This window comes from Bufo bufo, chromosome 3 (genome assembly GCF_905171765.1).
Source record: "Bufo bufo chromosome 3, aBufBuf1.1, whole genome shotgun sequence".
Lineage (NCBI taxonomy): Eukaryota > Metazoa > Chordata > Amphibia > Anura > Bufonidae > Bufo > Bufo bufo.
Window position 1 is genome coordinate 188,567,594 of NC_053391.1, and position 27,995 is coordinate 188,595,588.

Genomic DNA, 27,995 nt, shown 5'->3' on the forward strand with positions numbered 1-27,995 from the left:
TGCACAAGAACAGGTAGGGAGAAGATCCTGTGTGTATCAGCAGTCTCATTGTACATCTGGGACTTGTAGTCCTACACATACAACATGCCGCTGACTCTCCCAGCAGGCAGACATGTCACTCAGGGCAGCACTTATATTCACTCCCTTTGCAGAGCAGGGGGAGGGGCAGAGATGGTTGTTATTGCAGGTAAACAAAGGGCCAGAAGAGAACCAGGGAAATGAGGAAATAGAATTTTTTTTTACCTAAAACTTGCTTAGCTCAGTTATATATTGCTGCCCATCAGATTTACAGTGCTATATATATTTTTTTTCATAACTCGGACAACCCCTTTTAATGGGTCTGTTAAAAAAACACATTTCAATAAGAAATACATTTGGGATGACTTACACTGCAGTAAAAACAAGATCTGTAACACGTGCCACCTGGGCGAACCAACTAAAAACAGATACAGGAGTTGGAACAGTCTTACCTGTTCAGCAAAAATGGAGTCATTTACTATCAGATATATGGCAGTTATTTGAAAGGTTATTTGCACCGCAGTCTGCGACTTTCCCCCGCTCACGCCAGGTCTAAAATAGTGGGCGTGGTGTTTTAGGGTTAGAAAATGGTCTAAATGTAAGACAGCAAGGAAGCTGGTTTACATTTAGACTGGAAGTGGATGCGCCGAAGTTATGTAGAGGCCGGTGCCTGTATACCGCCAGCACTAGGGGTTATTTAGACCGGCGTCTAAAATGCCGGTCTTAATAAATGACCCCCAAAATGTCCAGAGGTCCAAGTTGTGGTGTAGGGTTATAGCGGGTTTCCAATTTGCATCAACATCCTCTAAAATAATCACTGTAACCCCTTTAACCATTCCATGACCAGACTATATTTACTCCTTCATAACCAGCAACTGCTTACCTATATTTGACTGTGTTAGGCTAGTTTCACACCCGCGGTGTGAATTCCAGCAGGCTATTCCGCCAGAGAACAGCCTGCCGGAATTCACTGGATCCGGCACTGCCGGATGCTGACAGAATGCCCGTAGGCCCTATTAAGTATAATATGGTCCGGCGGAGATCCGGCCACATTCTGGCAGACCATTCGGAGAATTGGTTGGACACAAACCGCTGCACACTTCGGTTTGTGTCCGGCAGATAACCGGAATTGTCTGCTAGAACGGCCCCTCACACTGATTCAACTTAACTGGCTCCCCGCTCCCCTCCACTGAAAACATCCAGTGTCGGGGGGAGGGGGGTTTGGTGTTTGGGTGCTAGCCAATGGCAGTCGGCAATGAGGACGAGCCTCCCTAGCGTCACCCGCAATGCTAAGGAGACTCATCCCCGTCATCGCCTGCCATTGGCTGCTCCCCCCAATCTCCGTAGTGCGTACGGGGAGAAGCACCGGCTGGGAGCCAGGTAAGTAGATTCAGTGTGAGGGGTCCGGGCATATGGGGGGGCATTTCCAGGCTCTGATCCTCCTTTAACTGTGCATGATGTATATAAACGTCCTTGCAGTGGTCAGTGCAGTATATGTGGACCGTCTGTGGTCTGCAGGTAGTTAACAATTTTCTTGTCTTTGATTAGCATCTCTACCAAAATCGTAAATGGCAGCTGTTTTTCCTTAGGCCAAATACTATGAGAAAGCTGCAGTGGTCTACTGAGCAGCACATCTACGGTATAATCTAGTGGGGGGAAAAAAATCATTGTGCCTAAAGGCCTGTTTACACTGACCAGTTATCGTGACCATTCACTTCTGTCAGATAATTGGCCAGTGTCACTGTTAATGCAGGAAATGATAACTGATAAAATTATTGTCTATTATTGATCTTCATGAATTGTCCTGTCATAAAAATGATTGATATTAATGGCTTTACATGGAAATGCAACTTTTACATTAGCAGAAGGTACTCCTGCCTAGAATATGGCTCTCATGACAACTTCTCTTAGGCAACAGTGACACTTCTCACCTGTCAGGATGACGCCTGCAACCATGGTACGGATGGAAGAGGAACCTGTACCTATCTGACATTTATGCCATAAATGTCCAGATGGGACAATCCCTTTAAGGGTACGTTCCCACGACTATATTTATTGGTCAGCATCTGCAGAACGTATGCGGGCCTATTCATTTCAATGTGGCCTCAAAAAAATGCTGACAGCTCACCGTGTGCTGTCCGCATCCGTCCCGCAGCCCTGCAAAAAAAATAGAGCATGTCCTATTCTTGTCTGCAATGGCGGAAAATGAATATATTCACCCAATCCTTTTGTTCTCCCAGGAGGTAAGCCACCGCTAGAGGTTTTTGGCAGCAGCTTTCTCCACTCTTCGAGCCGAGAGTGTGTCTTTATGGGGAAGCTGAGAGGGAGTCAGGAGAGAGAGCTTTCGGCCAAACGACTGTTCAGCTGACAACTATTGAATATGTATGCCCAGCTTAAGGCCTCATTCACACCACCATATTTTACATCCATGTCTGATCCGCAATTTTTGTGGATGGCACACGGACCGATTCATTTCTATGGGTCTGCAAAAAAACGGATAGCGCACAGATGTCATCCGTGTACTATCTGCATCCGTATGTCCATTCTACAAGAACATGTCCTATTCTTGTCTGTACTAATAATTTTTAGTAAAAGGAGTGAGAAAAGTGCAAGCAAAAGGTATCCATGCTTTAAGGATCCTTGTTTTGCAGACCTCATTACGAATATGGTTGTGTGCATGAGGCCTAAGTGACATGGAAATGCCTGGCTGTCTAGTATTTGTTTCACGTGGTAGTACCGTAGTAGCAGGTTCTGCCATTGTGGATCCAGTTTGAGTGATACCACCAGCCATTATTATAAGTCTATGTTCACATCCCATTCATGACCACCATTAAAAGTATACGCCATAATATGTACGTTGAACAGATCCCTCTGACAGACGCGGGGCTGCAGAAAGAACATACGGATGCGGACAGCTCATTTTTTGCGGCCCCATTGAAATGAATGCTGTCGTGTGAATGGGGCCTTAAAGGGAACCTGTCATGTGGATATTTGATTATAATCTATACAATCATTAACTACTAAAAAGTGCCTTAGATGTATTCACTTACTGGTGTGACAGATGGTTACCTCATAATATACACACAAAGATGCCACGTGCCGCATGCTAATGAGCTGATTTGAGTCCAGCGTGATGTCAGTGAGTCCAGCGTTTTTTTAATTCAGAGCTATAGCCACTCCCCTGCTCACCTGCTGCTGATTCATATGGAAAATAACTGTCAATCAGCAGCAGGTAGGCGGGAAGAGTCAGGAGCTCATTAATATTCAGGACTTATTATTATCAGCTGGAGCTTTTCAATACAAGATGTTGGCAGATTGACTGGGTCAATTAAAGAAAGTGACCCAGCATTTTGCTAAGAGAATCAGTCACTTATTTATGTTGCCCTTAGTTAGGACACCATAAAACTGGTGACAGGTTCCCTTTAAGTATACAGAGCAAGATGTCAAGATCATTGTAACATATTGGAGGGTCCTGGTCCTGTACCTTGACTTTAACACAATTAAGCAAAATAAACCAGCATAAACATCAGTGCTCAAACTTCTTATATGTCCTTATGGCAAAATAAGCACAGAAACCGACATCCAATAAGAAGCATTTTTATCATGAGCATTTAAAGAGGACCTGTCACCACTCCTGACATGCCTATTTTAATGCATCCCCCATGTAATAACAATTCTGGAGCATATTTTCTTATGGCTCTATGTTGTGCCATTCCTTTATTATTACTATTAGAAGTTATGAATGAATTGCTAGCAGTCTGCAGTAAGGGTACAGATGGGTGGTAACAAGTTGGGGGGTGTCCCTGCAGAGTCTGAAAATGGCAGCATTGATTGGATAGAGTGAGTGGATAGAGTGAGTCTGTGCAGGTACCCCCCCCCCCCCCCCCAACTTGTTACCTCGCCTCTGTACCCTTACTTCAGACTGCTAGCAGTTAATTCATTAGTTCTAGTAGAAATAATAAAGGAATATCACAACATAGAGCAATAAGAATAGATGCTCCAGAATTGTTATTACATGGGGAATGCATGAAGCTATTAAAACAGGCATGTCATGAGTAGTGACAGGTCGTTTTTAAGCATGAACAGGTGCCTGTACACCTTCAATAGCTGTCAACAGCCATATCTCCACACTCCTCCATACACACACGCTCAGTTTAGCATATACAGTTGAAAGAAAAAGTATGTGAACCCTTTGGAATGATATGGATTTCTGCACAAATTGGTCATAAAATGTGATCTGATCTTCATCTAAGTCACAACAATAGACAATCACAGTCTGCTTAAACTAATAACACACAAAGAATTAAATGTTACCATGTTTTTATTGAACACACCATGTAAACATTCACAGTGCAGGTGGAAAAAGTATGTGAACCCTTAGATTTAATAACTGGTTGAACCTTTTTTGGCAGCAATAACTTCAACCAAACGTTTCCTGTAGTTGCAGATCAGACGTGCACAACGGTCAGGAGTAATTCTTGACCATTCCTCAGTTCATTAATATTCTTGGGATGTCTGGTGTGAATCGCTTTCTTGAGGTCACGCCACAGCATCTCAATCGGGTTGAGGTCAGGACTCTGACTGGGCCACTCCAGAAGGCGTATTTTCATCTGTTTAAGCCATTCTGTTGTTGATTTACTTCTATGCTTTGGGTCGTTGTCCTGTTGCAACACCCATCTTCTGTTGAGCTTCAGCTGGTGGACAGATGGCCTTAAGTTCTCCTGCAAAATGTCTTGATAAACATAGGAATTCATTTTTCCTTTGATGATGGCAATCCGTCCAGGCCCTGACGCAGCAAAGCATCCCCAAACCACAGTTGGGATGAGGTTTTGATGTTGGTGTGCTGTGCCTCTTTTTCTCCACACATAGTGTTGTGTGTTTCTTCCAAACAACTCCACTTTGGTTTCATCTGTCCACAGAATATTTTGCCAGTACTGCTGTGGAACATCCAGGTGCTCTTGTGCAAACTGTAAACGTGCAGCAATGTTTTTTTGGACAGCAGTGGCTTCCTCTGTGGTATCCTCCCATGAAATCCATTCTTGTTTAGTGTTTTACGTATCGCAGATTCGCTAACAGGGATGTTAGCATATGCCAGAGACTTTTGTAAGTCTTTAGCTGACACTCTAGGATTCTTCTTTACCTCATTGAGCAGACTGCGCTGTGCTCTTGCAGTCACCTTTACAGGATGGCCACTCCTAGGGAGAGTAGCAGCAGTGCTGAACTTTCTCCATTTATAGACAATTTGTCTTCCCGTGGACTGATGAACAGCAAGGCTTTTGGAGATACTTTTATAACCCTTTCCAGCTTTATGCAAGTCAACAATTCTTAATTGTAGGTCTTCTGAGAGCTCTTCTGTGCAAGGCATCATTCACATTAGGCAATGCTTCTTGTGAAAAGCAAACCCAGAACTAGTGTGTGTTTTTTATAGGGCAGGGCAGCTGTAACCAACACCTCCACTCTCATCTTCTTGATTGGACTCCAGTTGGCTGACACCTCACTCCAATTAGCTCTTGGAGATGTCATTAGTCTAGGGGTTCACATACTTTTTCCACCTGCACTGTGAATGTTTACATGGTGTGTTCAATAAAAACATGGTAACATTTAATTCTTTGTGTGTTATTAGTTTAAGCAGACTGTGATTGTCTATTGTTGTGACTTAGATGAAGATCAGATCACATTTTATGACCAATTTGTGCAGAAATCCATATCATTCCAAAGGGTTCACATACTTTTTCTTGCAACTGTATGTGTGTTTTTAATGGCAAAAGAGAAGCAAGCCATTGCCAGACAGATCCTCAGGTGCTGGAATTCAAAGCACCCAATCCTCTCCTCCGACATTTGTAGAAGGGAGCAGGGAGGCCCCGATACACATTAGATTATTGGCCGGTTCCCACCGAAAACGTTAGGTTTGGCCAAAAACCATTCAACCATTCGCTGATCAGCAGGTTCGTGTTAGCTTCATATTAGTTATATGTAAGTAGCTTAGTTTTATTTTAAACCTTATTTTCAGTGCCCACACCACTGTACCATGTGTGATCATTGAAAAACACGTGCCTCTCACGTATTTTCTCCATGTTTTACAACTGACAACATAAATTTACGGTCGCCACTCTTCAGTCTAATGGAGCGAGTTCATTTTGTTTCTTGTCGAGCGTTACCCGATCTTATCTCCGTCATTGTCTTTTTCTTATCTCGGAAATAAATACAGATCTCATGGTACAGATAGAGGCGCTTCCTGAGTAACTGGACATAGACAATGTGCCTGCTCCGTCCACAGTCACCCCTTTTGGTTCTTCAGCATGGATGAGTAGCTTCTGTCTTGGGATAGTCTCATGTATATCATAGAATCCTGAGCTGAGATTTACGGAGTAGAAGAATACTGTAAAACCCATTTACAATTACAGCATTTCATTAGACAAAGATGAAAAGTAAATGCTTCCTTCTGAAGCAGAATAAATGGCTTTTGATGTGCTTGTGTTGTCTATTTAGCAGTTTACCCCTAACAGTATTTTGTCCTATCGTGGTGCTGCCGAAACAGCGATTTTTAGGCCTGCATAAAAGATGGATCAGGCAACAAACAAGCAAACTTTCATTTGACAGCTGATCGCATCATTTGTGCATCCACAGAATGGTCACTGATCGCTGCCACGTTAACACAGGCCAATATTGGGGAACGAGCATTCTTATGAACGCTCATTTGACGGTTTATCAGACCATGTAAAAGGGCCTGTAGTTAAAGGGGTTTTATACTATACTAATATAATAGTGTCACAGAGAAAACAATCCGTAACGGTTGCAACTTATTTATCTGATTAACATCCCACACTTGGGGTCATTTATCAAACTGGTGTAAAGTAGAACTGGCTTAGTTGCCCATAGCAACCAACCAGATTCCACCTTTCATTTTCCAAAGGAGCTGTGAAATCATTATGGTAGATCATTGTGTTGTTTATTCCCCAAACCATAGGGGATCTGCCATATAGAGGATTATCATATCCTCCGAACCGACCAGCATCGGATTACGATCTCCTTTGCAGATTTGCATCCGAGCACCCAGGGGTGGCAAATATAAGTTTATTTTTGACCCAGTTATTACCGCAGGGTATATACCTGCGACTTCTTCGTTTTTTTTTTTTCCTTGTTGCAATTTTCCCCTGAAGAGTCGACACGGACAGAAACATGCCACGTCGGGAGGTCACTAGGAATTTATTAACTGGCCACTTTCTCTAGATTTAGGGATCAGGTCCGAAGTAGGGACAGGTATCCGGACGGGGTCGCCTCTATCGGGGCGGGTGCTCTGTATAGATAGGTAGAATGAAACTAGCCCCCTTCCCCTCTCATAGGGTCATTTAGGGCACAGTTCTGCTTCAACTTTACAGACGCCACCCCATAGTGTGACCTCGTATCCGTTATATACCTGATGTCCTTGAATAGATCTACCTGGGCACCTTCGCTGATCCCAGTATTTTCATTGGTCTGGTAAGACTGCTCGCACCTCTCACCAGGTGGAGAAGGTTTATTACTTCTCTACCAGTACTAGGGTACCAGGCTTGGACCCCCTATGCTTTATAGATATTGCATCAATGTGGTGTGTTTTAGTTGCATTTTGAATTAAAAGTTATATTTTAGACAGTGATACTCCTCCCCCTCTAGGGGACCTATTCGCCTATTGACACTGGAGTGCTATATAAGCCTACACACGTCTAGAGCTTCTATTGTATTGTTTTTCTATGGGCAACTAAGCCAGTTCTACTTTACACCAGTTTGATAAATGACCCTAAGTGTTTCTATTTCCTTTCCACCATGTGGGGTGAACGAATAGCAGTGGATTGGTAGATAAGCACATCAGGAGTTGTCATATATAGGCATTTCTTAAAATATGACAGGTTGACGGTTGTATGTTAGTAAGTTGCTTCTGTCCTGTTTAATGTCAGTTTAAAGGTGTTTTCCCATTATTAATGGCCAAAAGCCAAAACCAGCCCTGTACCTCACATGGGTCCAGAGATCTCCCCATTGATTGCTCTGCTAGATTTATATCAAGCTGACAGCTAAAGGGGAGTGTCTTTCTGCTGCAGCTAAAGGGGGGCGTGTCCATGCTCTACCTATCACAACTCAGGAGGCAGTTGAAGGGTGAAACTGAGCATGTGCGGCCTTCTTGGTAAGCAGGTCAAAGAAATAGGAAAATGAACAAAGAGCAGGTGGCGCTATACAGATACATTTTATTGAATAACTCAGTGGCTATGCAAAAATTTTAAATGCATTCAATTACAAAAGAATTCAGATCCAGGGACAACCCCTTTAATGGAGAATTATTTTGATCATGAAAACAAATTACATTAACCTTTACGCACATTAGAATATATGAGAGATGGTTGCTAGACAGTGGCAAACTCTTTAAGATGGTTATCAACATTTCATATTTATTTGGTAGGTATAGGGTGTGCCTCATGCTGCCATAATGCAGATGCTAAAATGCAGCCATTTGAATTAGATCTTCAGCTCAAAGTTTTCAACTCTGAGCCCCCACATGAGGAGGTAAGGGTGGGGAGAACATTAGGATTGAATTGGTTGATCAAACTTCTTCCCAAGATTTAGCTCCTGGTGGTCTGTAGGCCATAAACGTGTAAATGCTGATTCTTGTGCCTTCAGATAACCTTGTGGAATAATACCCTCCAGGTTTTTTTTTTGTGAGCAATTTATTTCTCAATGTAGCTTACAACATCATGACAGAGTACACCACACCTTCTGTAGAAATAGTTCAGCTATTTCCTGGTGCAGATACAAATTACAAATTTGGTAAGAGGCCAGGAGTCTTCTCGTACAAGTGAACTGATACAAGTGGCACTTTGTATACAGGTTTTTTTTTTTATCCAGTGTAAGGCCTCATGCACCTTTTTTAAGGTCCGCAAAAACGGGGTCCGTAGGTCCGTGGGTCCGTGATCCGTGACCGTTCTTTCGTCCGTGGGTCTTCCTTGATTTTTGGAGGATCCACGGACATGAAAAAAAGCCAAACATGATCTCTTACAGGGGGCTATGATACCCACAATTAACCCCTCAGGTGCAGCACCTGAGGGGTTAATTGTGCGGATCACAGCCCCCTGTAAGAGATCGGGTGCTGCCAGGCAGCAGGGGGCAGTCATGTACACAGTTCAAAGTATATTCTAACTAGAAGCGTCCCCATCACTATGGGAACACCTCTGTGTTAGAATATACTGTCAGATCTGAGTTTTCACGAAGTGAAAACTCAGCTCTGAAAAAGCTTTTATGCAGACGGATCTGCGGATCCGTCTGTGTGAAAGTAGCCTACGGCCACGGATGCCAATCTTGTGTGCATCCGTGTTTTTTCACGGACCCATTGACTTGAATGGGTCCGTGAACCGTTGTCCGTCAAAAAAATAGGACAGGTCATATTTTTTTGACGGACAGGAAACACGGATCACGGATGTGGCTGCAAAACAGTGCATTTTCCGATTTTTTTTTTCCACAGACCCATTGAAAGTCAAAAAACGGAAAACAGAACAACGGCCGCGGATGCACACAACGGTCGTGTGCATGATGCCTTAGTGAAATATTTTATATGAAACACCTTGGGACAGATTGAATATGTTTTAAATGGATTTGTATTAGAGCAAAATGTGCCTAATTTATTATGAGGCGCACAACCCCATGTCTAGTAATCAGTGAGGTTCACAGTGATCAAACCTTTATCACCATCCAAGGTAATTACTGATAATGAAATGACTACTGACCCTTTCCCAGGCCACGCAATCAAGTGAGCTGCTTCTGGAAAATGTATATTCCTTTCTCATAGCAGCACTTTTTCATGCATCAGCCTACGATTCCAATTATATTTGTATTTTACCTTAGGAAATAGCGCGCCATCTACGACCTAGGACACTCCGTGCACAGTTTGGGAAAAATAAAGTGAAGAATGCTGTCCACTGTACTGACCTTCCAGAAGATGCATTGCTAGAGGTAAGATTTAGTATTCTGGTGACCTATGCAATTATTTCCGTAAGAATTTATCACATCTTTTCTTTTTCTTTTTTCTTTCTTTTTTTTTTTTTTGAGACCCATATTTTTACAATACAGAGAAGTCACAAATTCACTAACATTTGCCAGGTTGTTGGCATACTTTAAGCAGACCTTGGATACAGTAGTAAGCTAGAGGGATAATAAATGTACGTATGTGCCAGTGTGGCACTAGAGGAAGAATTGGCAGACACTTGTTTAATTAAGGTTTCTTCATCACATAATCGCATCAGTCTCCTGAACACATGCCTCTCGAAGCTGAAAGACACATTTACATATTACAAGGCTTGGCTTGTATTCTCAGCGTCCATGAAAGTGTATGAACCTCAAGCGCAGTTGAGTCCAGTTCTTGCAGGAATCAGCCAGATTATGTGCTTCTGCAAAGGTGTGTTAGTTTATGCGTGTGAACCATCCAAGTATGGACTCACCAGCTGGCCATAATCTTTAAAGGATCTCTCACCCTGAACCTCTGTCAGTCATTTTCAACCTTGAGAAGAGAATTATTTCTGCACATATTACAGTTCTTTGTGTCTCAAAATTATTATTTTTTTTATCTCACATTTATACCATTTCAGACCTAGGATGTGCAACAGGACTTGTTTAACTGATTGTGCACATAACCTAAGACAAGGGCCGGCAAACTGGGCAATTGCCCAGGGCCCCGATCCTCTAAGGTGCCCCCTGCTTAAGTCCTGCAGATGGTTGAACAGTCTGGACTCCATATATGAATGTGTCCATATATGGAGTCAGTGTTATGAATATGGAAGGGGTATTCCCAAGCATGGTCATTATGCTTGGGGACACCCTGTGTATATAAATCCAATTTAGACTCTATTTTTGAAATGTTTCTGTGGGGATACGAACTCACAACCATCTACATCAAATAACCACTGGGCTATAGAGCTCAATGCTAAGACATCAGTGAAAAACTTCATAGAAGTTTCTCTTGTATAATACAAGAGAAACTTCTATGCGGTTTTTAACACAAGATAAACTTCTATAAGGTTTTTCAGCAATGACTTAGCATTGAGCTCTATAGCCCAGTGGTTAAGAAGGTTCTTGCCTTTAACCCCCTAAGGACCCTGAGATTTTCCATTATTGCGTTTTTGTTTTTCACTCGCCGCCTTCCCATAGTCTTAACTTTTTTATTTTTCTATTGACATAGCCTTATGAGGGCTTATTTTTTGTGGGACAAGTAGTATTTTCTAATGGCACCATTTACGGTTGCATACCATGTAGTAGGAAGTGGAAAATTTTTTCCAAATGGGGTAGAATTGGGAAAAAAAGCAATTCTGATAAAGGTTTTTATTTTTATTTTTACACTGTACACTATGCGGTAAAATTGACCTGTTATCTTCATTCTCCAGGTCAGTACGGTTACAACAATACCGCAATTGTATAATTTTTCTTGCGTTTTAATGCTGAAAAGAAAATTAAAACCTTTGAGGAAAAAGAAAAAATGTTTATAACCATATTCTGAAACCTATAACTTTTTTGTAGTTATGTGTACGGGGCTTTGTGAGGGCTATTTTTTTGCGGGACGATCTGTTCTTTTCAGTGATACCAATTTAAAGTGTGTGCAACTTTTTGATCACTTTTTATTAAAACATTTATTCGGTAGTTGAAGTAACAAAAAATTGCAAATTGGCTGTTTTTATTTTTTTCCCGTTACGCCATTTGCCGTATGCCATTAATATTGTGATATTTTAATTGTATGGGCATTTTCGCATACGGCGATGCCCATAATGTTTATTTTTTTTATTGGTTAAGTATTTTTATTTTAAGGAAAGGGGGGTGATTTGAACTTTTTTTTATTTTGTAAAAACTTTTTAAACTTTTTTTTTTACTTTTTTAAGTCTCCTTGGGTGACAATAATTGGCAATCATTAGATTGCCCATTGTGTTCATTGATGGCTATATCATTGAACACTTAATTTGCACTATACCAATACAATGCTGCCACCTAGTGGCCTGTATTGGTATATTCCTGAAATAGGCTCCGAAGCCTGCTTGAGGCTTCGGGCTATTTCAGCAATGTAACAGGTTCCCCGATCTCAGCCGGGGAGCACTGTTACCGGAACGGAAGCACGCGACTTCCGCTTCTGGACTGATCAGATGCCGTGGTCACATTTGACCACGGCATCTGAAGGGGAAAATGTATGTGATCAGCTTTATGTCTCTGCTATTTAAAATAGCAGAAACCCGGCTGCTATGGCGCACGCTGCACGTGCGAGCGGGCGCCATGTTTAGGGACTGGACTTCCGCCGTACACATACGGCGAAGGTCCTTAAAGGGTTAATGTAGAAAGGTTGTGAGTTCGAATCCCCACAGAAACATTTCAAGCACATAATGCAATTTTTTTTGTTTCTTTTTATTTTGGGGAATGGGGGTGATTTTAATTTTTAATTTTTTTTTTATATTTTCATAATTTTTTTTATTTACTTTTTACTTTTTGTTAAAGGAAGTCTGTCACCTCCATATGGCTATATACAGTGCTTACATGGCTCTGTAGCACACCTATACAGGATTGTAACGGTACCTTTGTTCTTTTCTTTAGACTTGCACCAGCAGGAAAAGCAAAGTTTAATTCATATGCAAATGAGCACTCGCAAGTGCCCAGGGGCGGCGTTCAGTGTGTAGGTGCCCAGGCTGCTCTGCCTTCTTTTCACTTTACTCCTCCCCAGCCTCTTCCTTTGCCCTATCGATGAGGCAAGAGACTTGGAGGGCGGGCAAAGGAAGAGGCTGGGGAGGAGTAAAGTGAAAAGAAGGCAGAGCAGCCTGGGCACCTACACACTGAACGCCGCCCCTGGGCACTTGCGAGTGCTCATTTGCATATGAATTAAACTTTGTTTTTCCTGCTGGTGCAAGTCTAAAGAAAAGAACAAAGGTACCGTTACAACCCTGTATAGGTGTGCTACAGAGCCATGTAAGCACTGTATATAGCCATATGGAGGTGACAGACTCCCTTTAAGTCCCCCAAGTGGACCACAACTTACAATCATCAGATGTAATTTGCTCCATTGTCTCTTATATATATATAAAAATAAGTTTCTGTCTGTCTAGACGTCTGTCTGGACTTTCTTTATGCACGACCAAACGACTGGACCGTTCTTCACAAAATTTCTCTCTTGGACTTACCGTTCCTGAGATATTCCGAAAAAATACCTGCATTAGCCAATAGAAGCCTGCAAGTCACTCATATCCCAACCCTGCCATACACACGGTCACATGTCCCTTATCAGCCAATAGAAGTCCTATTCCAGGTTGCCATAACAACTGATCACAGGTTTTAGCAGGTCGCAGGTCCTTAAATATTCAGTCATATGAGACGGCACAACTACACTGCTACATGCATTGGGGGCAGGGGCCACTATTAAATGGCCGGGCGCTGTGGAGTTCACTGTTAAAGGGGCAGGCATTGTGAAGGTCACTGTTAAAGGGGCAGGCACTGTGAAGGGCACTGTTAAAGGGGCGGCCACTATGAAGGCCACTGTTAAAGATGTGGTCAATGTTAAAGGGGCGGGCACTGTGGAGGTCACTGTTAAAGGGGTGGTCAATGTTAAAGGGGCGGGCACTGTGGAGGTCACTGTTAAAGGGGCGGCCACTATGAAGGTCGCTGTTAAAGGGGTGGTCAATATTAAAGGGGCGGGCACTGTGGAGGTCACTGTTAAAGGGGCGGCCACTGTGGAGGCCACTGTTAAAGGGGCGGCCACTGTGGAGGTCACTGTTAAAGGGGCAGGCACTGTGCAGGTCACTGTTAACGGAGCGGGCACTGTGGAGGTCATTGTTAAAGGGACTGGGTATTGTAGAGGTTACTGTTATGGGGGATACTGTCGATATCTTTTAACTTCACACACAAACATGAAATAGATGAAATATACCCGTGTGATGCCGGGTCCTTCTGCTAGTTCTGTATAGAAATCACTATATCACAGTTTAGTGCTGCCATCTAGTGGCCTGAACTGGGATATACTAACAATGAGCCTGGAAGCCTAACACAGGCTGCGGCTCATTTTTAGAACAGGGTACTTTCCCCGATCTCCGCTGGGGGAAAGCGCACCTGAAGAGGAATCCCATGCTTCCGGTTTTTAACACTCTAAGATGCCGTGAGTTAGGGAAACTCATTGCTGTGAGGGGAGGTAGCATGTGGCATATTCTGGGGCCATGAGGGTGAAGAACTGTGTGCAGAGCTTTATGGGGTGTAAATCTGTGTTAGTACATTATTACAAGATTTGGGGCCCCACTTTTGATTTTGCCTAGGGCCACATTGTGTCTAAAACCGGCCCTGCCTAAGACAGGTAGCTATTATTAACAAGGGCATCTATAACAGTTAGGGTAGTTTCACATAGAGTTTTTTGGAGGAGGTTTTGAGGTAGATTTTCCTGCAGGTTTTTCAGCCAAAGCCAGAAGCGGATCCAGCAGGAAAGAGTAGTATAAATCCTTCCTTTATATTTGTGATTCTTTTGTAATCCACTTCTGTCTTTGGCTGAAAAAGCTGAAGGAAAATTGCCTCACAACCTCCTCCAAAAAACTCTGTGTGAACCTACCCTAAAACGAGGCTGTAGTGACACTAGTGTCATAGCTACCATTTCGAGATGACAGATCCATTCTAAGATGAATACTAGTAATACCTGACAGACTGCATCATTTTTCATCATTAGCCACATCCCCACCCTCCTCTCTGTACCTCATGTCTCCTCATGACCTCCATTCCTACAGAGATTCAGCTGAAGATCTTATCTGTATTCAGGATCATAATCCCTGACAAGCAGAGCAGAGAGAAGGATGAGGCAGGTTTTGTGTGTACTAATAGGACGGCGGCCATTTTATTTCTCCTAATGATTGCTCCCTAGACAAAACGAGCCATTATAACTAATTAAAGGTATTTTGGAATACATTTATGATAAAGTAATATTTAAGTATTTTCAATTTCTTTATCCCTTCCTGACATCCACCATACATGTAAGGCTCAGCGGGAAGTGCCGCTGTACAGGTACAACACGCTGATAGGGCCGGTGCGGGAACTGTGCTCACCCGATCAGCGGCAGAAGCACGGCTGTTCCTGACAGAGGAGCACCTGCTGTACACGCCGCATCGGTGAATACACTGATGACGGCGCTTTAACCCGTTGTGTGCCGCTGTCAGCGCTGTGTGGAGGGAGGAGGCTCCCTTGCCGTCCCCATCACGTCCCTGTGCTGTGGTGACAGGGACCCAAAGGCTGGAAAGGCAGCCTTATGCTTTCCACAGGCATTGGGGCTTGCCTGCTACGGAAGCCGGCAGGGGCGGATTGGGAAGCTAAAGTGGCCCTGGAAAAAAAATACCTAAAAGTGGCCCCATATTGTAGGAGGGTCTAAATTAACATGAGGTGGGGCAACAGACCCATAGCGCAACATACCACATACCACAGTGCCGCACAATATATTGCCCCAAAAGCTGTCCCTCTAAGTTGGCCATCAATAGAGGCCATTTTCTCTCTTCCTCTTCCAGTTGTCTCTGATTACGATATGGAGCAGGGGGCTTAGGAGGTGAGTTGCAGGCCATAGTTGGATTCAGGAGGACATGTGCGGTCACTGGCTGGGTACGTGATTCTCACAAAGTTAACTACCACTGATAGCTTATTAAGTACCCAGCCAGCCCAGACAGAGAGGAGGGATTGGGCGGCCCCCTGGGCATCGGCCCACCAGGAAATTTCCATGTAATGTCTATGGCCAATCCACCCCTGGAAGCCTTTGAGACCTAGCCCCCTGGGTCTCACAGGCAGGCTGTCTGTGTATTACATGTATTGTAATGCATTGTAGAAGGGATCAGACCGCCAAAAGATATTGTCCCACAGAAGTACAAAAATAAAAAGTAAAAAAAAAGCGTGCCATGTGGCCACATATGGGATGTTCTTGTAAACTGCATATTCAGGGTATTAAAAATAGAGTTTTTTTGGGCTGTTAACCCTTTCTGCCTTACAGGAAAAAATGGATTAAAATGTAAAATTTGAAAAAAAAAAGTGAATTTGTAAAAACAAATTTTACATTTGTAAAATCAGTTTTGAATAACTTGATGGGTGTAGTTTCTAAAATGGGGTCATTTATGGGTGGTTTCTACTACATAAGCCCCACAAAGTCACTGCAAAAATCAGTTGGTCCTTAAAAAGTGGATTTTGGAAATTTCCTTAAAAATTTAAAAATTTGCTTCTAAAAACCTAAGCCTTCTAACGTTTTTAAGAAATAAAATGACTTTCACAAAATGATGCCAACATAAAGTAGACATATTGTGAATATTAATTAATAACTACCTTATGAGTTATCACTATCCGTCTTAAAAGCAGAGAAATAGAAATTTAGAAATAGCAAATTTTTTAAATTCTTCTGTGAATTTAGAATTTTTTAAATAAATAAAGGTAAAACTTATTGACTAAATTTACCTTTAACATAAAGTACATTGTGTCATGAGAAAACAGTCTCAGAATGGCTTGGATAAGTAAAAGCGTTCCAAAGTTATTACCACATAAAGTGACACATGTCAGATTTGCAAAAATAGGCTCTGTCAGAAAGGTGAAAAATGGCAATGTCCTGAAGGGGTTAATTCCTGGAGAACCCATTTAATGATAAGGCCAAGGTATCCATTTTGGACCACTGCTAAAGTGCTTCATTCTTTTAACCAAGATTAAAAAAGAACTAAAAAAATCAAGTATTAAAAAAGAAAAGAAATTGTGATTTATTGGGCTTGACATAAGAAAAAGGATCTGATAGGTTTGCTTCATGAAACATTCCATTTATGTCTGCTCATATCTGTTCATACAAGTGGCCATACGCCTTAAAGAGGACCTGTCACCACTCCCAACATGTCGCATTGAGTAAACAGTTGGGTTCTACATGAAATCACAGTTCTGGAGTATCTTTTCTTATAACTACGAGATATGGTTTGTCATTCCTCTGATATTCCTACTAGAATTTTTGAATAAATTGACAACTGGATGTTATCAGTTGGGGGTATGTCCTTGCATAATCTGACACTGTTCATTCAGTGCTGATAGTGTCGGACTGTGCAGTGACGAGGCCCTTTGACAAAGAGGGATAGTAACACCCAGTCAGTAATTATAGTAAATTTATAGTGGGAATAATAGAGGAACATTGCATAGTTATAAGAAAAGATGCTCCTGACTGGTTATTACACTGGGAATGCAAGTAGTCATTTAAACAGACGTGACAGCACAGGTGACAGGCCCTTCGGCTGAACACGTCTGGCTAACACCTTTTCCTTTGGGGTCCCCCATAGACATGCATGCTCATCTGACTTATCGCTTTGTGAAAAAGAGAATAAAAGTAGCCTTGACCCATGTTAATCATAACTGAACAAGTTACATATTATACTGCTTTCCACCATTTATGCTTTTAAAGATACAAGACGGTTAGAGATTATCTAGAGAAACTTTGGACATTTGAGGCTAATAACAAACCATCTGACTCATTCACTCTCATTACAGTCTTAAAGTGGAACTGTAAGTTATTGTGAAAACTAGGGATGAGCGGATTTCATATTTTGAAATTCGCTTTCGGTTCGTGTTGTGGTATTTACTGAATTGCGTTATGGATTCCATTACCACGGCCCGTAACGCAATTCCATAACGGAAAGCCTTCAGAAGCAATCCGTTATAATAAAAGTCTATAACCAGCATAACGGATCCGTCTAGTCCTCTCCTGCGCAACGGAAACCGGACGGATGCGTTATGCAGGCCATAGGCTTCTATTATGACAGAATGAATAACGTAATGCCTCTAAAGGCATTCCGTTATGCATTCCATCATAGAATTGCGTTATGGTCCGTGGTAACGGAATCTATAACGCAATTCAGCATATACCACAACACGAACTCAGACTTCAAAATATGAAATTCGCTCATCCCTAGTGAAAACCACAGCAAGAATTGACATGGACACCACGCTTGGATTTCGGTGCAGAAGATGCACTTTTGGATTTAAAATGTATACTTTGTAGTTGGTTTGTAAAGGGGGGTTTTGGGACTACAGCATTGATGGCCTATTCACTTAAATGGGATGAGTTGTAGCCCCTTTCTTGCGCGGATTAGGGGGTCCTCAGGGTAACCACTCCCCTCCCCCGAATGATAACACATTAAGGCCTCATGCACACGACCGTATTTTTTCACGGTCCGCAAAACGGGGTTCCGTTGGTCTGTGATCCGTGACCGTTTTTTCGTCCGTGGGTCTTCCTTGATTTTTGGAGGATCCACGGACATGAAAAAAAAGTCGTTTTGGTGTCCTTCTGGCCGTGCGGAGCCAAACGGATCCGTCCTGAATTACAATGCAAGTCAATGGGGACGGATCCATTTGACGTTGACACAATATGGTGCAATTTCAAACGGATCCGTCCCCCATTGACTTTCAATGTAAAGTCAGGAGTTAATATACCATAGGATCTGAGTTTTCTCCAATCCGATGGTATATTTTAACTTGAAGCGTCCCCATCACCATGGGAACGCCTCTATGTTAGAATATACCATCGGATTTGAGTTACATCGTGAAACTCAGATCCGACAGTATATTCTAACACAGAGGCGTTCCCATAGTGATGGGGACGCTTCTAGTTAGAATATACTATGAACTGTGTACATGACTGCCCCCTGCTGCCTGGCAGCACCCGATATTTTACAGGGGGCTGTGATCAGCACAATTAACCCTTCAGGTGCCGCACCTGAAGGGGTTAATTGTGCGTATCATAGCCCCCTGTAAGAGATCAGGGGCTGCCAGGCAGCAGGGGGCAGACCCCCCTCCTTTCCCAGTTAGAATATTATTGGTGGCCAGTGTGCGCCCCCCCCCCCCTATTGTAATATCATTGGTGGCCAGTGTGCGCCCCCCCCCGGCCCCCCCTCTATTGTAATATCATTGGTGGCCAGTGTGCGCCCCCCTTCCCGGCCCCCTTTATTGTAATATCATTGCTGGCCAGTGTGCGGCCTCCGTCGGCCCCCCTCCCCCCCTCTATTGTAATTTCATTGGTGGCCAGTGTGCGGCCTCCCCCCGGCCCCCCCTCTATTGTAATATCATCGGTGGCCAGTGTGCGGTTCCCCCCCCCGGCCCCCCCTCTATTGTAATATCATTGCTGGCCAGTGTGCGGCCTCCATCGGCCCCCCTCCCCCCCTCTATTGTAATTTCATTGGTGGCCAGTGTGCGGCCTCCCCTCTTCCCCCCCCCCCCCCCCCCGCCCGATCATTGGTGGCAGCGGAGAGTTCCGATCGGAGTCCCAGTTTAATCGCTGGGGCTCCGATCGGTAACCATGGCAACCAGGACGCTACTGCAGGCCTGGTTGCCATGGTTACTTAGCAATATTACAATATTAGAAGCATCATACTTACCTGCTGCGCTGTCTGTGACCGGCCGGGAGCTCCTCCTACTGGTAAGTGGACAGGTCTGTGCGGCGCATTGCTTAATGATCTGTCACTTACCAGTAGGAGGAGCTCCCGGCCGGTCACAGACAGCGCAGCAGGTAAGTATGATGCTTCTAATATTGTAATATTGCTAAGTAACCATGGCAACCAGGCCTGCAGTAGCGTCCTGGTTGCCATGGTTACCGATCGGAGCCCCAGAGTGATTAAACTGGGACTCCGATCGGAACTCTCTGCTGCCACCAATGATGAAGGGGGGGGGAGGCCGCACACTGGCCACCAATGATATTAATACAATAGAGGGGGGGGGCGGGGAGAGCCCGCACACTGGCCACCAATGATATTACAATAGGGGGAGGCCGCACACTGGCCACCAATGATATTACAATAGAGGGAGGGGGGGGGGGGGCCGGGGGAGGCCGCACACTGGCCACCAATGATATTCAAACTGGGGAGGGAGGGGGGTCTGCCTCCTGCTGCCTGGCAGCCCCTGATCTCTTATAGGGGGCTATGATATGCACAATTAACCCCTCAGGTGCAGCACCTGAGAGGTTAATTGTGCGGATCACAGCCCCCTGTAAGAGATTGGGTGCTGCCAGGCAGCAGTCATGTACACAGTTCGTAGTATATTCTAACTAGAAGCGTCCCCATCACTATGGGAACGCCTCTGTGTTAGAATATACTGTCGGATATGAGTTTTCACGAAGTGAAAACTCATCTCTGAAAAATCTTTTATGCAGACGGATCTTCGGATCCGTCTGTATGAAAGTAACCTACGGCCACGGATCACGGACGCGGATGCCAATCTTGTGTGCATCCGTGTTCTTTCACGGACCCATTGACTTGAATGGGTCCGTGAACCGTTGTCCGTCAAAAAAATAGGACAGGTCATATTTTTTTGACGGACAGGAAACACGGATCACGGATGCGGCTGCAAAACGGTGCATTTTCCGATATTTCCACGGACCCATTGAAAGTCAATGGGTCTGCGAAAAAAACGGAAAACGGCACAACGGCCACGGATGCACACAACGGTCGTGTGCATGAGGCCTAAAGGGAATTTGTCAGCAGATTTAGGGTGCATTCACACGACCGTAAGTGTTTTGCGGATCCGCACATGGCTGGTGCTATATAGAGAATGCCTATTCTTGTCCGCAACTGCGGACAAGAATAGGACATAAACCATATTTTTTGCGGGGCCGCGAAACAGAACGGATGCGAACAGCACACGGTTTGCTGTCCGCATCTTTTGCGACCCCATTGAAATGAATGGGTCCGCACCCGTTCCGCAAAATTGCGGATCCATTTGTACGGTCGTGTGAATGCACCCTTATGCTGCTAGGTTCTGATAGTCCCAACACATGCCAATGAGTCCTTATATTTATGAGCCTCCAGCTTTCCTGCCACTGAATTAGCAGAAAGGGGCGGAGAAAGTTAGCTCATATATTCAGGACTAATAAAGATGTTAAAGGGGTGTTCTGGCAACAGCTTCTTTATTATAAGCCATCTATTACAGTACAGCACCTTATATTTACTGTACCCTTACTTAACCCCTTAAGGACCTCCGCCGGTCCCCGAACACGGCGCCCGCTCGCACGTGCAGCGTGCGCCATAGCCGCGGGGTTTTAAATAGCAGAGACCCGCGGCACATGTATGCGATCAGCGATAAGGCTGATCGCATACATTTTACTTTTCAGATGCCGTGGTCAAATGTGACCACGGCATCTGATCAGTCCGGAAGCGAAAGTCGCACGCTTCCGTTCTGGTAACAGCGTTCCCCGACTGAGATCGGGGAACCTGTCATATCGCTGAAATACACCGAAGCCTCAAGCAGGCTTTGGTGTCTATTTCAGGAATATGCCAATACAGACCACTAGGTGGCAGCATTGTATTGGTATAGTGCAGAGATGCCCAACCTGCAGCCCTCCAGCTGTTGCAAAATTACAACTCCCAGTATGCCTGGACAGCCTACAGCTATTAGGGAATGCTGGGAACTGTAGTTTTGGAACAGCTAGAGGGCCGCAGGTTGAGCATCCCTGGTATAGTGCAAATGAAGTGTTCAATGATGGCGAAAAAAAAGTTCAAAGTTCCTTAAAATAAAAATACTTCAACAATAAAAAAAAATAAACATCATGGGCATCGCCGCTCATACAATAAAAATAGAACAATATTAATGGCATACGGCAAATGGTGTAACGGGAAAAAAATATTAAAACTGACAATTTGCAATTTTTTGTCACTTCAACCACCCAATAATTTTTTTTTATAAAAAGTGATCAAAAAGTCGCACACACTTCAAATTGGTATCACTGAAAGGAACAGATCATCCCGCAAAAAATTAGCCCTCACACAGCCCCGTACAAATAACTACAAAGAAGTTATAAGGGTCTAATATGGTTATAAAAAACTTTACATTTTTTTCCTCAAAGGTTTAAAAAAAAAAATTCAGTATTAAAACACAAGAAAAAGTGTGGTATCGTTGTAACCGCACTAACCTGGAAAATGAAGATAACAGGCCAATTTTACCGCATAGTGTACAGGGTAAAAAAAATTTTTTTATATAAAATTATATATATATATATATATATATATATATATATATTTACACACACACACCAGTAATAACAGTTTTACAAAAATTGCAACATTGACATGCAAATAACTACACCCCTGCTAACCATCTACTCCCCCACCCCCCACTCTAGTCTGATATAATTTTTTAAGACTATACACATAAGTGTCGGTGTATCCTGCTGATACTATTCCAACTTATACAAGTGCAGCCTCCTGAACCATCCAAGTCCTTTGTTTCCCAGTAGATAAGCGTCATCAGAGGTGTCTGGAAGTAACTTATCCGCCCCTCCCCACGCCAGTAAACATGCCTTCCCAGCCGCCTGTGTGTATGTAAATGGGGGCAGAAGGGAAGATATATTTGTCGACTTAACTATCTTATCTGTGTGGCCAAATTTAGACATAAATTTACTTGTTGCTTTTTGCTTATATGGTAGTTGACGAATTTTACTCTGAGCTGTGAATCAAACACATTACTTGAACTAGCTGAACGCCCACGAGGTTATTGTGCCATAGGCCAGCATTACTCAGATAGGGGATGCCATTTCTAAAAATACCAGAATCCTTTTGGTCTCCATTGATTTAAAGGATACCTCACCCTTGGCTGCTATTGTGGCAGATTTTCAATGTTGTGGTTATGATTAACTGTGCTTTTAAGTAGCTCACCGCAATATAGAAGAACAGAACAATTCTGATTAGAAGGCCTATTTATAGACATAGCAGAGCCTGGTGGGTATAATTGTGGTAAAACTCCTACAGGCCATCTAATGCTCATATGTTAACTGCAGTTATTGTAGTTGAGCACAGCGTAAACCGGAGTAGGCGTTATGGTGATCAGCATAGTAAATTGCTATGTGCTATAAATATCCTCTAAAAGGGTGAATAATACATACACAAGAGATTTTTTAGAAGAGTTTCCACCTACTTCCTTCATTATTGTGAATTAATATCTATAAGAAACTAAGGTATAATGAAAAAGGAAAGGAGTCTTATAAGCAGGTGTGTATTCTATGAAACGTATGGGCAGCATGCTGACCAAGGGCATAATCTGCTCAAAGTTTATATGTTCTCCTCATGTCTGTATGGATTTCCTCTGGATTCTCACATTTCAGCCTAGTGTGTGTGTATATACAGTCAGGTCCATAAATATTGGGACATGGACACAATTCTAACATTTTTGGCTCTATACACCACCACAATGGATTTGAAATGAAGCGAACAAGATGTGCTTTAACTGCAGACTGTCAGCTTTAATTTGAGGGTATTTACATCCAAATCAGGTGAACGGTGTAGGAATTACAACAGTTTGCATATGTGCCTCCCACTTGTTAAGGAACCAAAAGTAATGGGACAGAATAATAATCATATATAAAAACTTTCACTTTTTAATACTTGGTTGCAAATCCTTTGGAGTCAATTACAGCCTGAAGTCTGGAACGCATAGACATCACCAGACGCTGGGTTTCATCCCTGGTGATGCTCTGCCGGGCCTCTACTGCAACTGTCTTCAGTTCCTGCTTGTTCTTGGGGCCTTTTCCCTTCAGTTTTGTCTTCAGCAAGTGAAATGCATGCTCAATCGGATTCAGGTCAGGTGATTGACTTGGCCATTGCATAACATTCCACTTCTTTCCCTTAAAAAACTCTTTGGCTGCTTTTGCAGTATGCTTTGGGTCATTGTCCATCTGCACTGTAAAGCGCCGTCCAATGAGTTCTGAAGCATTTGACTGAATATGAGCAGATAATATTGCCCGAAACACTTCAGAATTCATCCTGCTGCTTTTGTCAGAAGTCACATCATCATGAGTAGTTCCTTTCCTTGTCCATACTCTTCTCTTCCCATCACTCTGGTACAAGTTGATCTTGGTCTCATCTGTCCATAGGATGTTGTTCCAGAACTGTGAAGGCTTTTTTTTAATGTCGTTTGGCAAACTCTAATCTGGTCTTCCTGTTTTTGAGTCTCACCAATGGTTTACATCTTGTGGTGAACCCTCTGCATTCACTCTGGTGAAGTCTTCTCTTGATTGTTGACTTTGACACACATACACCTACCTTCTGGAGAGTGTTCTTGATGTGGCCAACTGTTGTGAAGGGTGTTTTCTTCACCAGGGAAATAATTATTCGGTCATCCACCACAGTTGTTTTCCGGGTCTTTTGGTGTTGCTGAGCTCACTGGTGCGTTCCTTTTTAAGAATGTTCTAAACAGTTGTTTTGGCCATGCATAATGTTTTGGCTATCTCTCTGATGGGTTTGTTTTGTTTTTTTCAGCCTAATGATGGCTTGCTTCACTGATAGTGACAGCTCTTTGGATCTCATCTTGAGAGTTGACAGCAACAGATTCCAAATGCAAATAGCACACTTGAAATGAACTCTGGACCTTTTATCTGCTTATTGTAATTGGGATAATGAGGGAATAACACACACCTGGCCATGGAACAGCTGAGAAACCAATTGTCCCATTACTTTTGGCCCCTTAACAAGTGGGAGGCACATATGCAAACTGTTGTAATTCCTACACCGTTCACCTGATTTGGATGTAAATGCCCTCAAATTAAAGCTGACAGTCTGCAGTTAAAGCGCATCTTGTTCGTTTCATTTCAAATCCATTGTGGTGGTGTACAATGATGGCCAGTTCGCAGTGTTCGCCCGCAAACACATGCGGGCTGCCATCTTGACTCACAAGTACGGCGATGCACAGGTAAGCCGTTACCTGTGCCGGGATCTGGTCGAAAACAAATGCGGTCACCGGGAGCAGGCAGTTTAGAGAACAGCCAGATGAAGGCCCCCGCATTTGATTTCAGACCGGCTCGCGGCACAGGTAAGGGCTTACCTGTGCATCGCTGGACTTTTGAGTCAAGATGGCAGCCTGCATGTGTTTGCGGGCGAACACTGCGAACTGGCCATCACTGGTGGTGTACATAGCCAAAGATGTTAGAATTATGTCAATGTCCCAATATTTATGGACCTGACTGTATGTGTCTCAAATCAGAGACTTTCAGCAAGTGGCATTTATCATGTTAATACAAGGCACTTACTAATGTATTGTTATTATCCATATTGCTTCATTTGCTGGCTGGATTACTTTTTCCATCACATTATACACTGCTCGTTTCCATGGTTACAACCACCCTGCAATCCAGCAGCAGTGGCCGCACTTGCACAATATAGAGAAAAGCACTAGCCTATGCGAGCTCCCATGGTCCTGGCCACCAGAGAGGCTGGCACTTTTAGCTATAGTGGGCAAGTACAGCCACCGCTGATGGATTTCAGGGTGGTTATAACCATGGAAACGAGCAGTGTATAATGTGATGGAAAAATGAATCCAACCGGTGAAGGAAGCAATATGGACAATCACAATACGTTAGTAAATGCCTCGTATTAACTTTCTATGCATAATAAATGCTATTTGCTGAAGTGACAAAACCCCTTTAAGCTGGTAATACACATTAGATGTATGCTGGCCGGATCTGCTGATTTTGGCAGGATTGACCTACTATCTGTTGTGTATGGAAGCCTCACGACTCTTCCCTTGATGGCAGATTGGATTTCAGCATACGCAAATCTATATTCACGGAGAGGTGTTTGACATCTACTTTCTCATTCACATGCATGCTTGGATGAGCTGAGCATGCATATATACAGGAGGAGTGGATTGGGAGAGATAGTTCTACCTTTCAGACCTTCACTACAAGCAGTCATTTGAGGATTATTATTTATATATTTACACAAAATCATTTATCCATTGTGAACAATTGACATGAGTCTAGGGCTACGTGGCGACATGGCGGTAATCGGGCAAAATAAGATCACAGCGTTGCGCTACTACATCACACCTAAAAATAGTGAATGTGTTTCTATTAATGAATAAGGTCACACAGACATCCATGATTACATGCGGCTGGCAGTGCAACATTTGCGATCTGAATGTTGCTGTGTAGCCCTCCCCTTAAAGTTCTGCATTACAAAAATAATAGAAAGCATCCTATATCTTGTTATAGAATTAGTATCTTGATATAGAGTGACCATAAACAACGTACCACGTTTACAAAAAGCGCCACTATGTGGTCAACTACAGGGATGAAAGAGTTGTGTAAGATGATCCCATGTTTACTTTTGGAAAACATTTGGATTAAATATACAGTAGGGCTAAAGACAGGTTAATAATGTACAGCGTCTTTGAAGTGGACTTAAAGGCTATGTACACTTTTGGGTCAGTTTAATTTATGATTTTATTTTGCATTGGGTTTATTAAAAATATTGAGCCATTCTGTCACAAAGGGTTAACTGTTTTTCTAGTTGTGTGAATCTACTTTTTACTTTCATTTTTGCCGGTCATCTAATAAATCTTATCTCTGAATTACTAAAAGGTCATAAACAATCATTTAAGCCACATTCTTATCAGTAAGATTTGAGCTATAAGTAGTGGTTATAAGGTTAGAGGTAAGGAGCCTGTCAGCTAAGCTGCCTGATGGAACAGAGTGAAAATTCAGATCCTGCTATTAGATAAATTCAAGGCTGCACAAAGACAGTGGTTAAACTTTTTTTTTTTAATAAAGACTAAGTTAAATAATTATTTTAGCTCAAAATGAGTACAATGAAATACTTTTAAAAATTTACCCCTAAAGGTGTACATACCCTTTAAAACTATTAAAAGAATGAGAAGCACATGAAGTAATAAAGAGCTGAATTGAAAGCAAGAGCAATTAGATTGTATAGCAGTGTTGCAGTACAGTGCGCTCACCCTAATATACACTCAAATCTGATACAGAACTGCATTAAAAGGGTTTATATCCCTGTTTTTACACAGAGAGACCCTTTTTCTGGAGATTCATTGACTTGCCAGGCTCTCCATGGGTAAAGCTAGATGGAGGCTTCCCCCTAGCAACGATCCCAGTGATGTCACCGGCACTAATAGGCGGGCTTAAAGGGAACCTGTCATGTGGATATTTGATTATAATCTAACTAATTATATACAATTTTAACTACTAAAAAGTACCTTAGATGTATTCACTTACTGGTGTGACAGATGGTTACCTCATAATATACACACAAAGATGCCACATGCCGCATGCTATTGAGCTGATTTGAGTCCAGCGTGATGTCAGTGAGTCCAGCGTTTTTTTTAATTCAGAGCTATAGCCACTCCCCTGCCCACCTGCTGCTGATTCATATGGAAAAAAACTGTCATTTAGCAGCAGGTAGGCGGGGAGAGTCAGGAGCTCATGAATATTCAGCACTCATCATTATCAGTTGGAGCTTTTCAATACAAGATGTTGGCAGATTGACTGGGTCAATTAAAGAAAGTGACCCAGCATTTTGCTAAGAGAATCAGTCACTTATTTATGTTGCCCTTAGTTAGGACACCATAAAACTGGTGACAGGTTCCCTTTAAAGAGGACCTTTCACTAGAATAAAACATCTAAACTAACTATACAGACATGGAGAGCGCCGCCCAGGTATCCCCCTGCACTTACTGTTATCCCAGAGTGCCGCTCCGATCTCCCGTTATAGCCTCCAGTATCTTCATAATTAGGCTCCACCCAGGGGAACCTGCCAGTGTCTCATTCTCCCATGCTGTAGCGCTGGCCAATCGCAGCGCTCAGCTCATAGCCTGAGAGGCTTTTTTCTCTCTCAGGCTATGAGCTGAGCGCTGCGATTGGCCAGCGCTACAGCATGGGAGAAGGAGACCCCGGCAGGTTCCCCTGGGTGGAGCCTAACTATGAAGATACCGGAGGCTAAAACAGCTAGGGCAGAGCTGGAGCCCGCCCATCAGTGCCAGTGATGTCACCAGGAACACTGGTAGCCAGAAGCCTCCACCTAGCAGTGTGAAAATATAAACAAACAGCCCTTGCCCTGTGCTATCGCGCAGGGCAAGGGAGAGCATCGGAGCATGAAGTGCTCATATCAGAGGGTTTATCTGGGTGAAAATGGGGATATGTCCAAGTTCAGCTCTGAACCCGGACAACCCCTTTAATATATAATAATCAT

The 27,995-nt window shown here is 43.2% G+C and overlaps 1 protein-coding gene across 1 annotated transcript in view; it reads left to right on the top strand.

Moving 5' to 3' along the window:
- NME7 (NME/NM23 family member 7) overlaps nt 1-27,995 on the top strand; it is a 238,446-nt gene that overhangs the window by 203,914 nt on the left and 6,537 nt on the right. Inside the window, exon 11 of the mRNA XM_040423843.1 lies at nt 9,886-9,993. Coding sequence (XP_040279777.1) covers nt 9,886-9,993 — 108 coding nt within the window. The remainder of the gene's footprint in view (nt 1-9,885; nt 9,994-27,995) is intronic.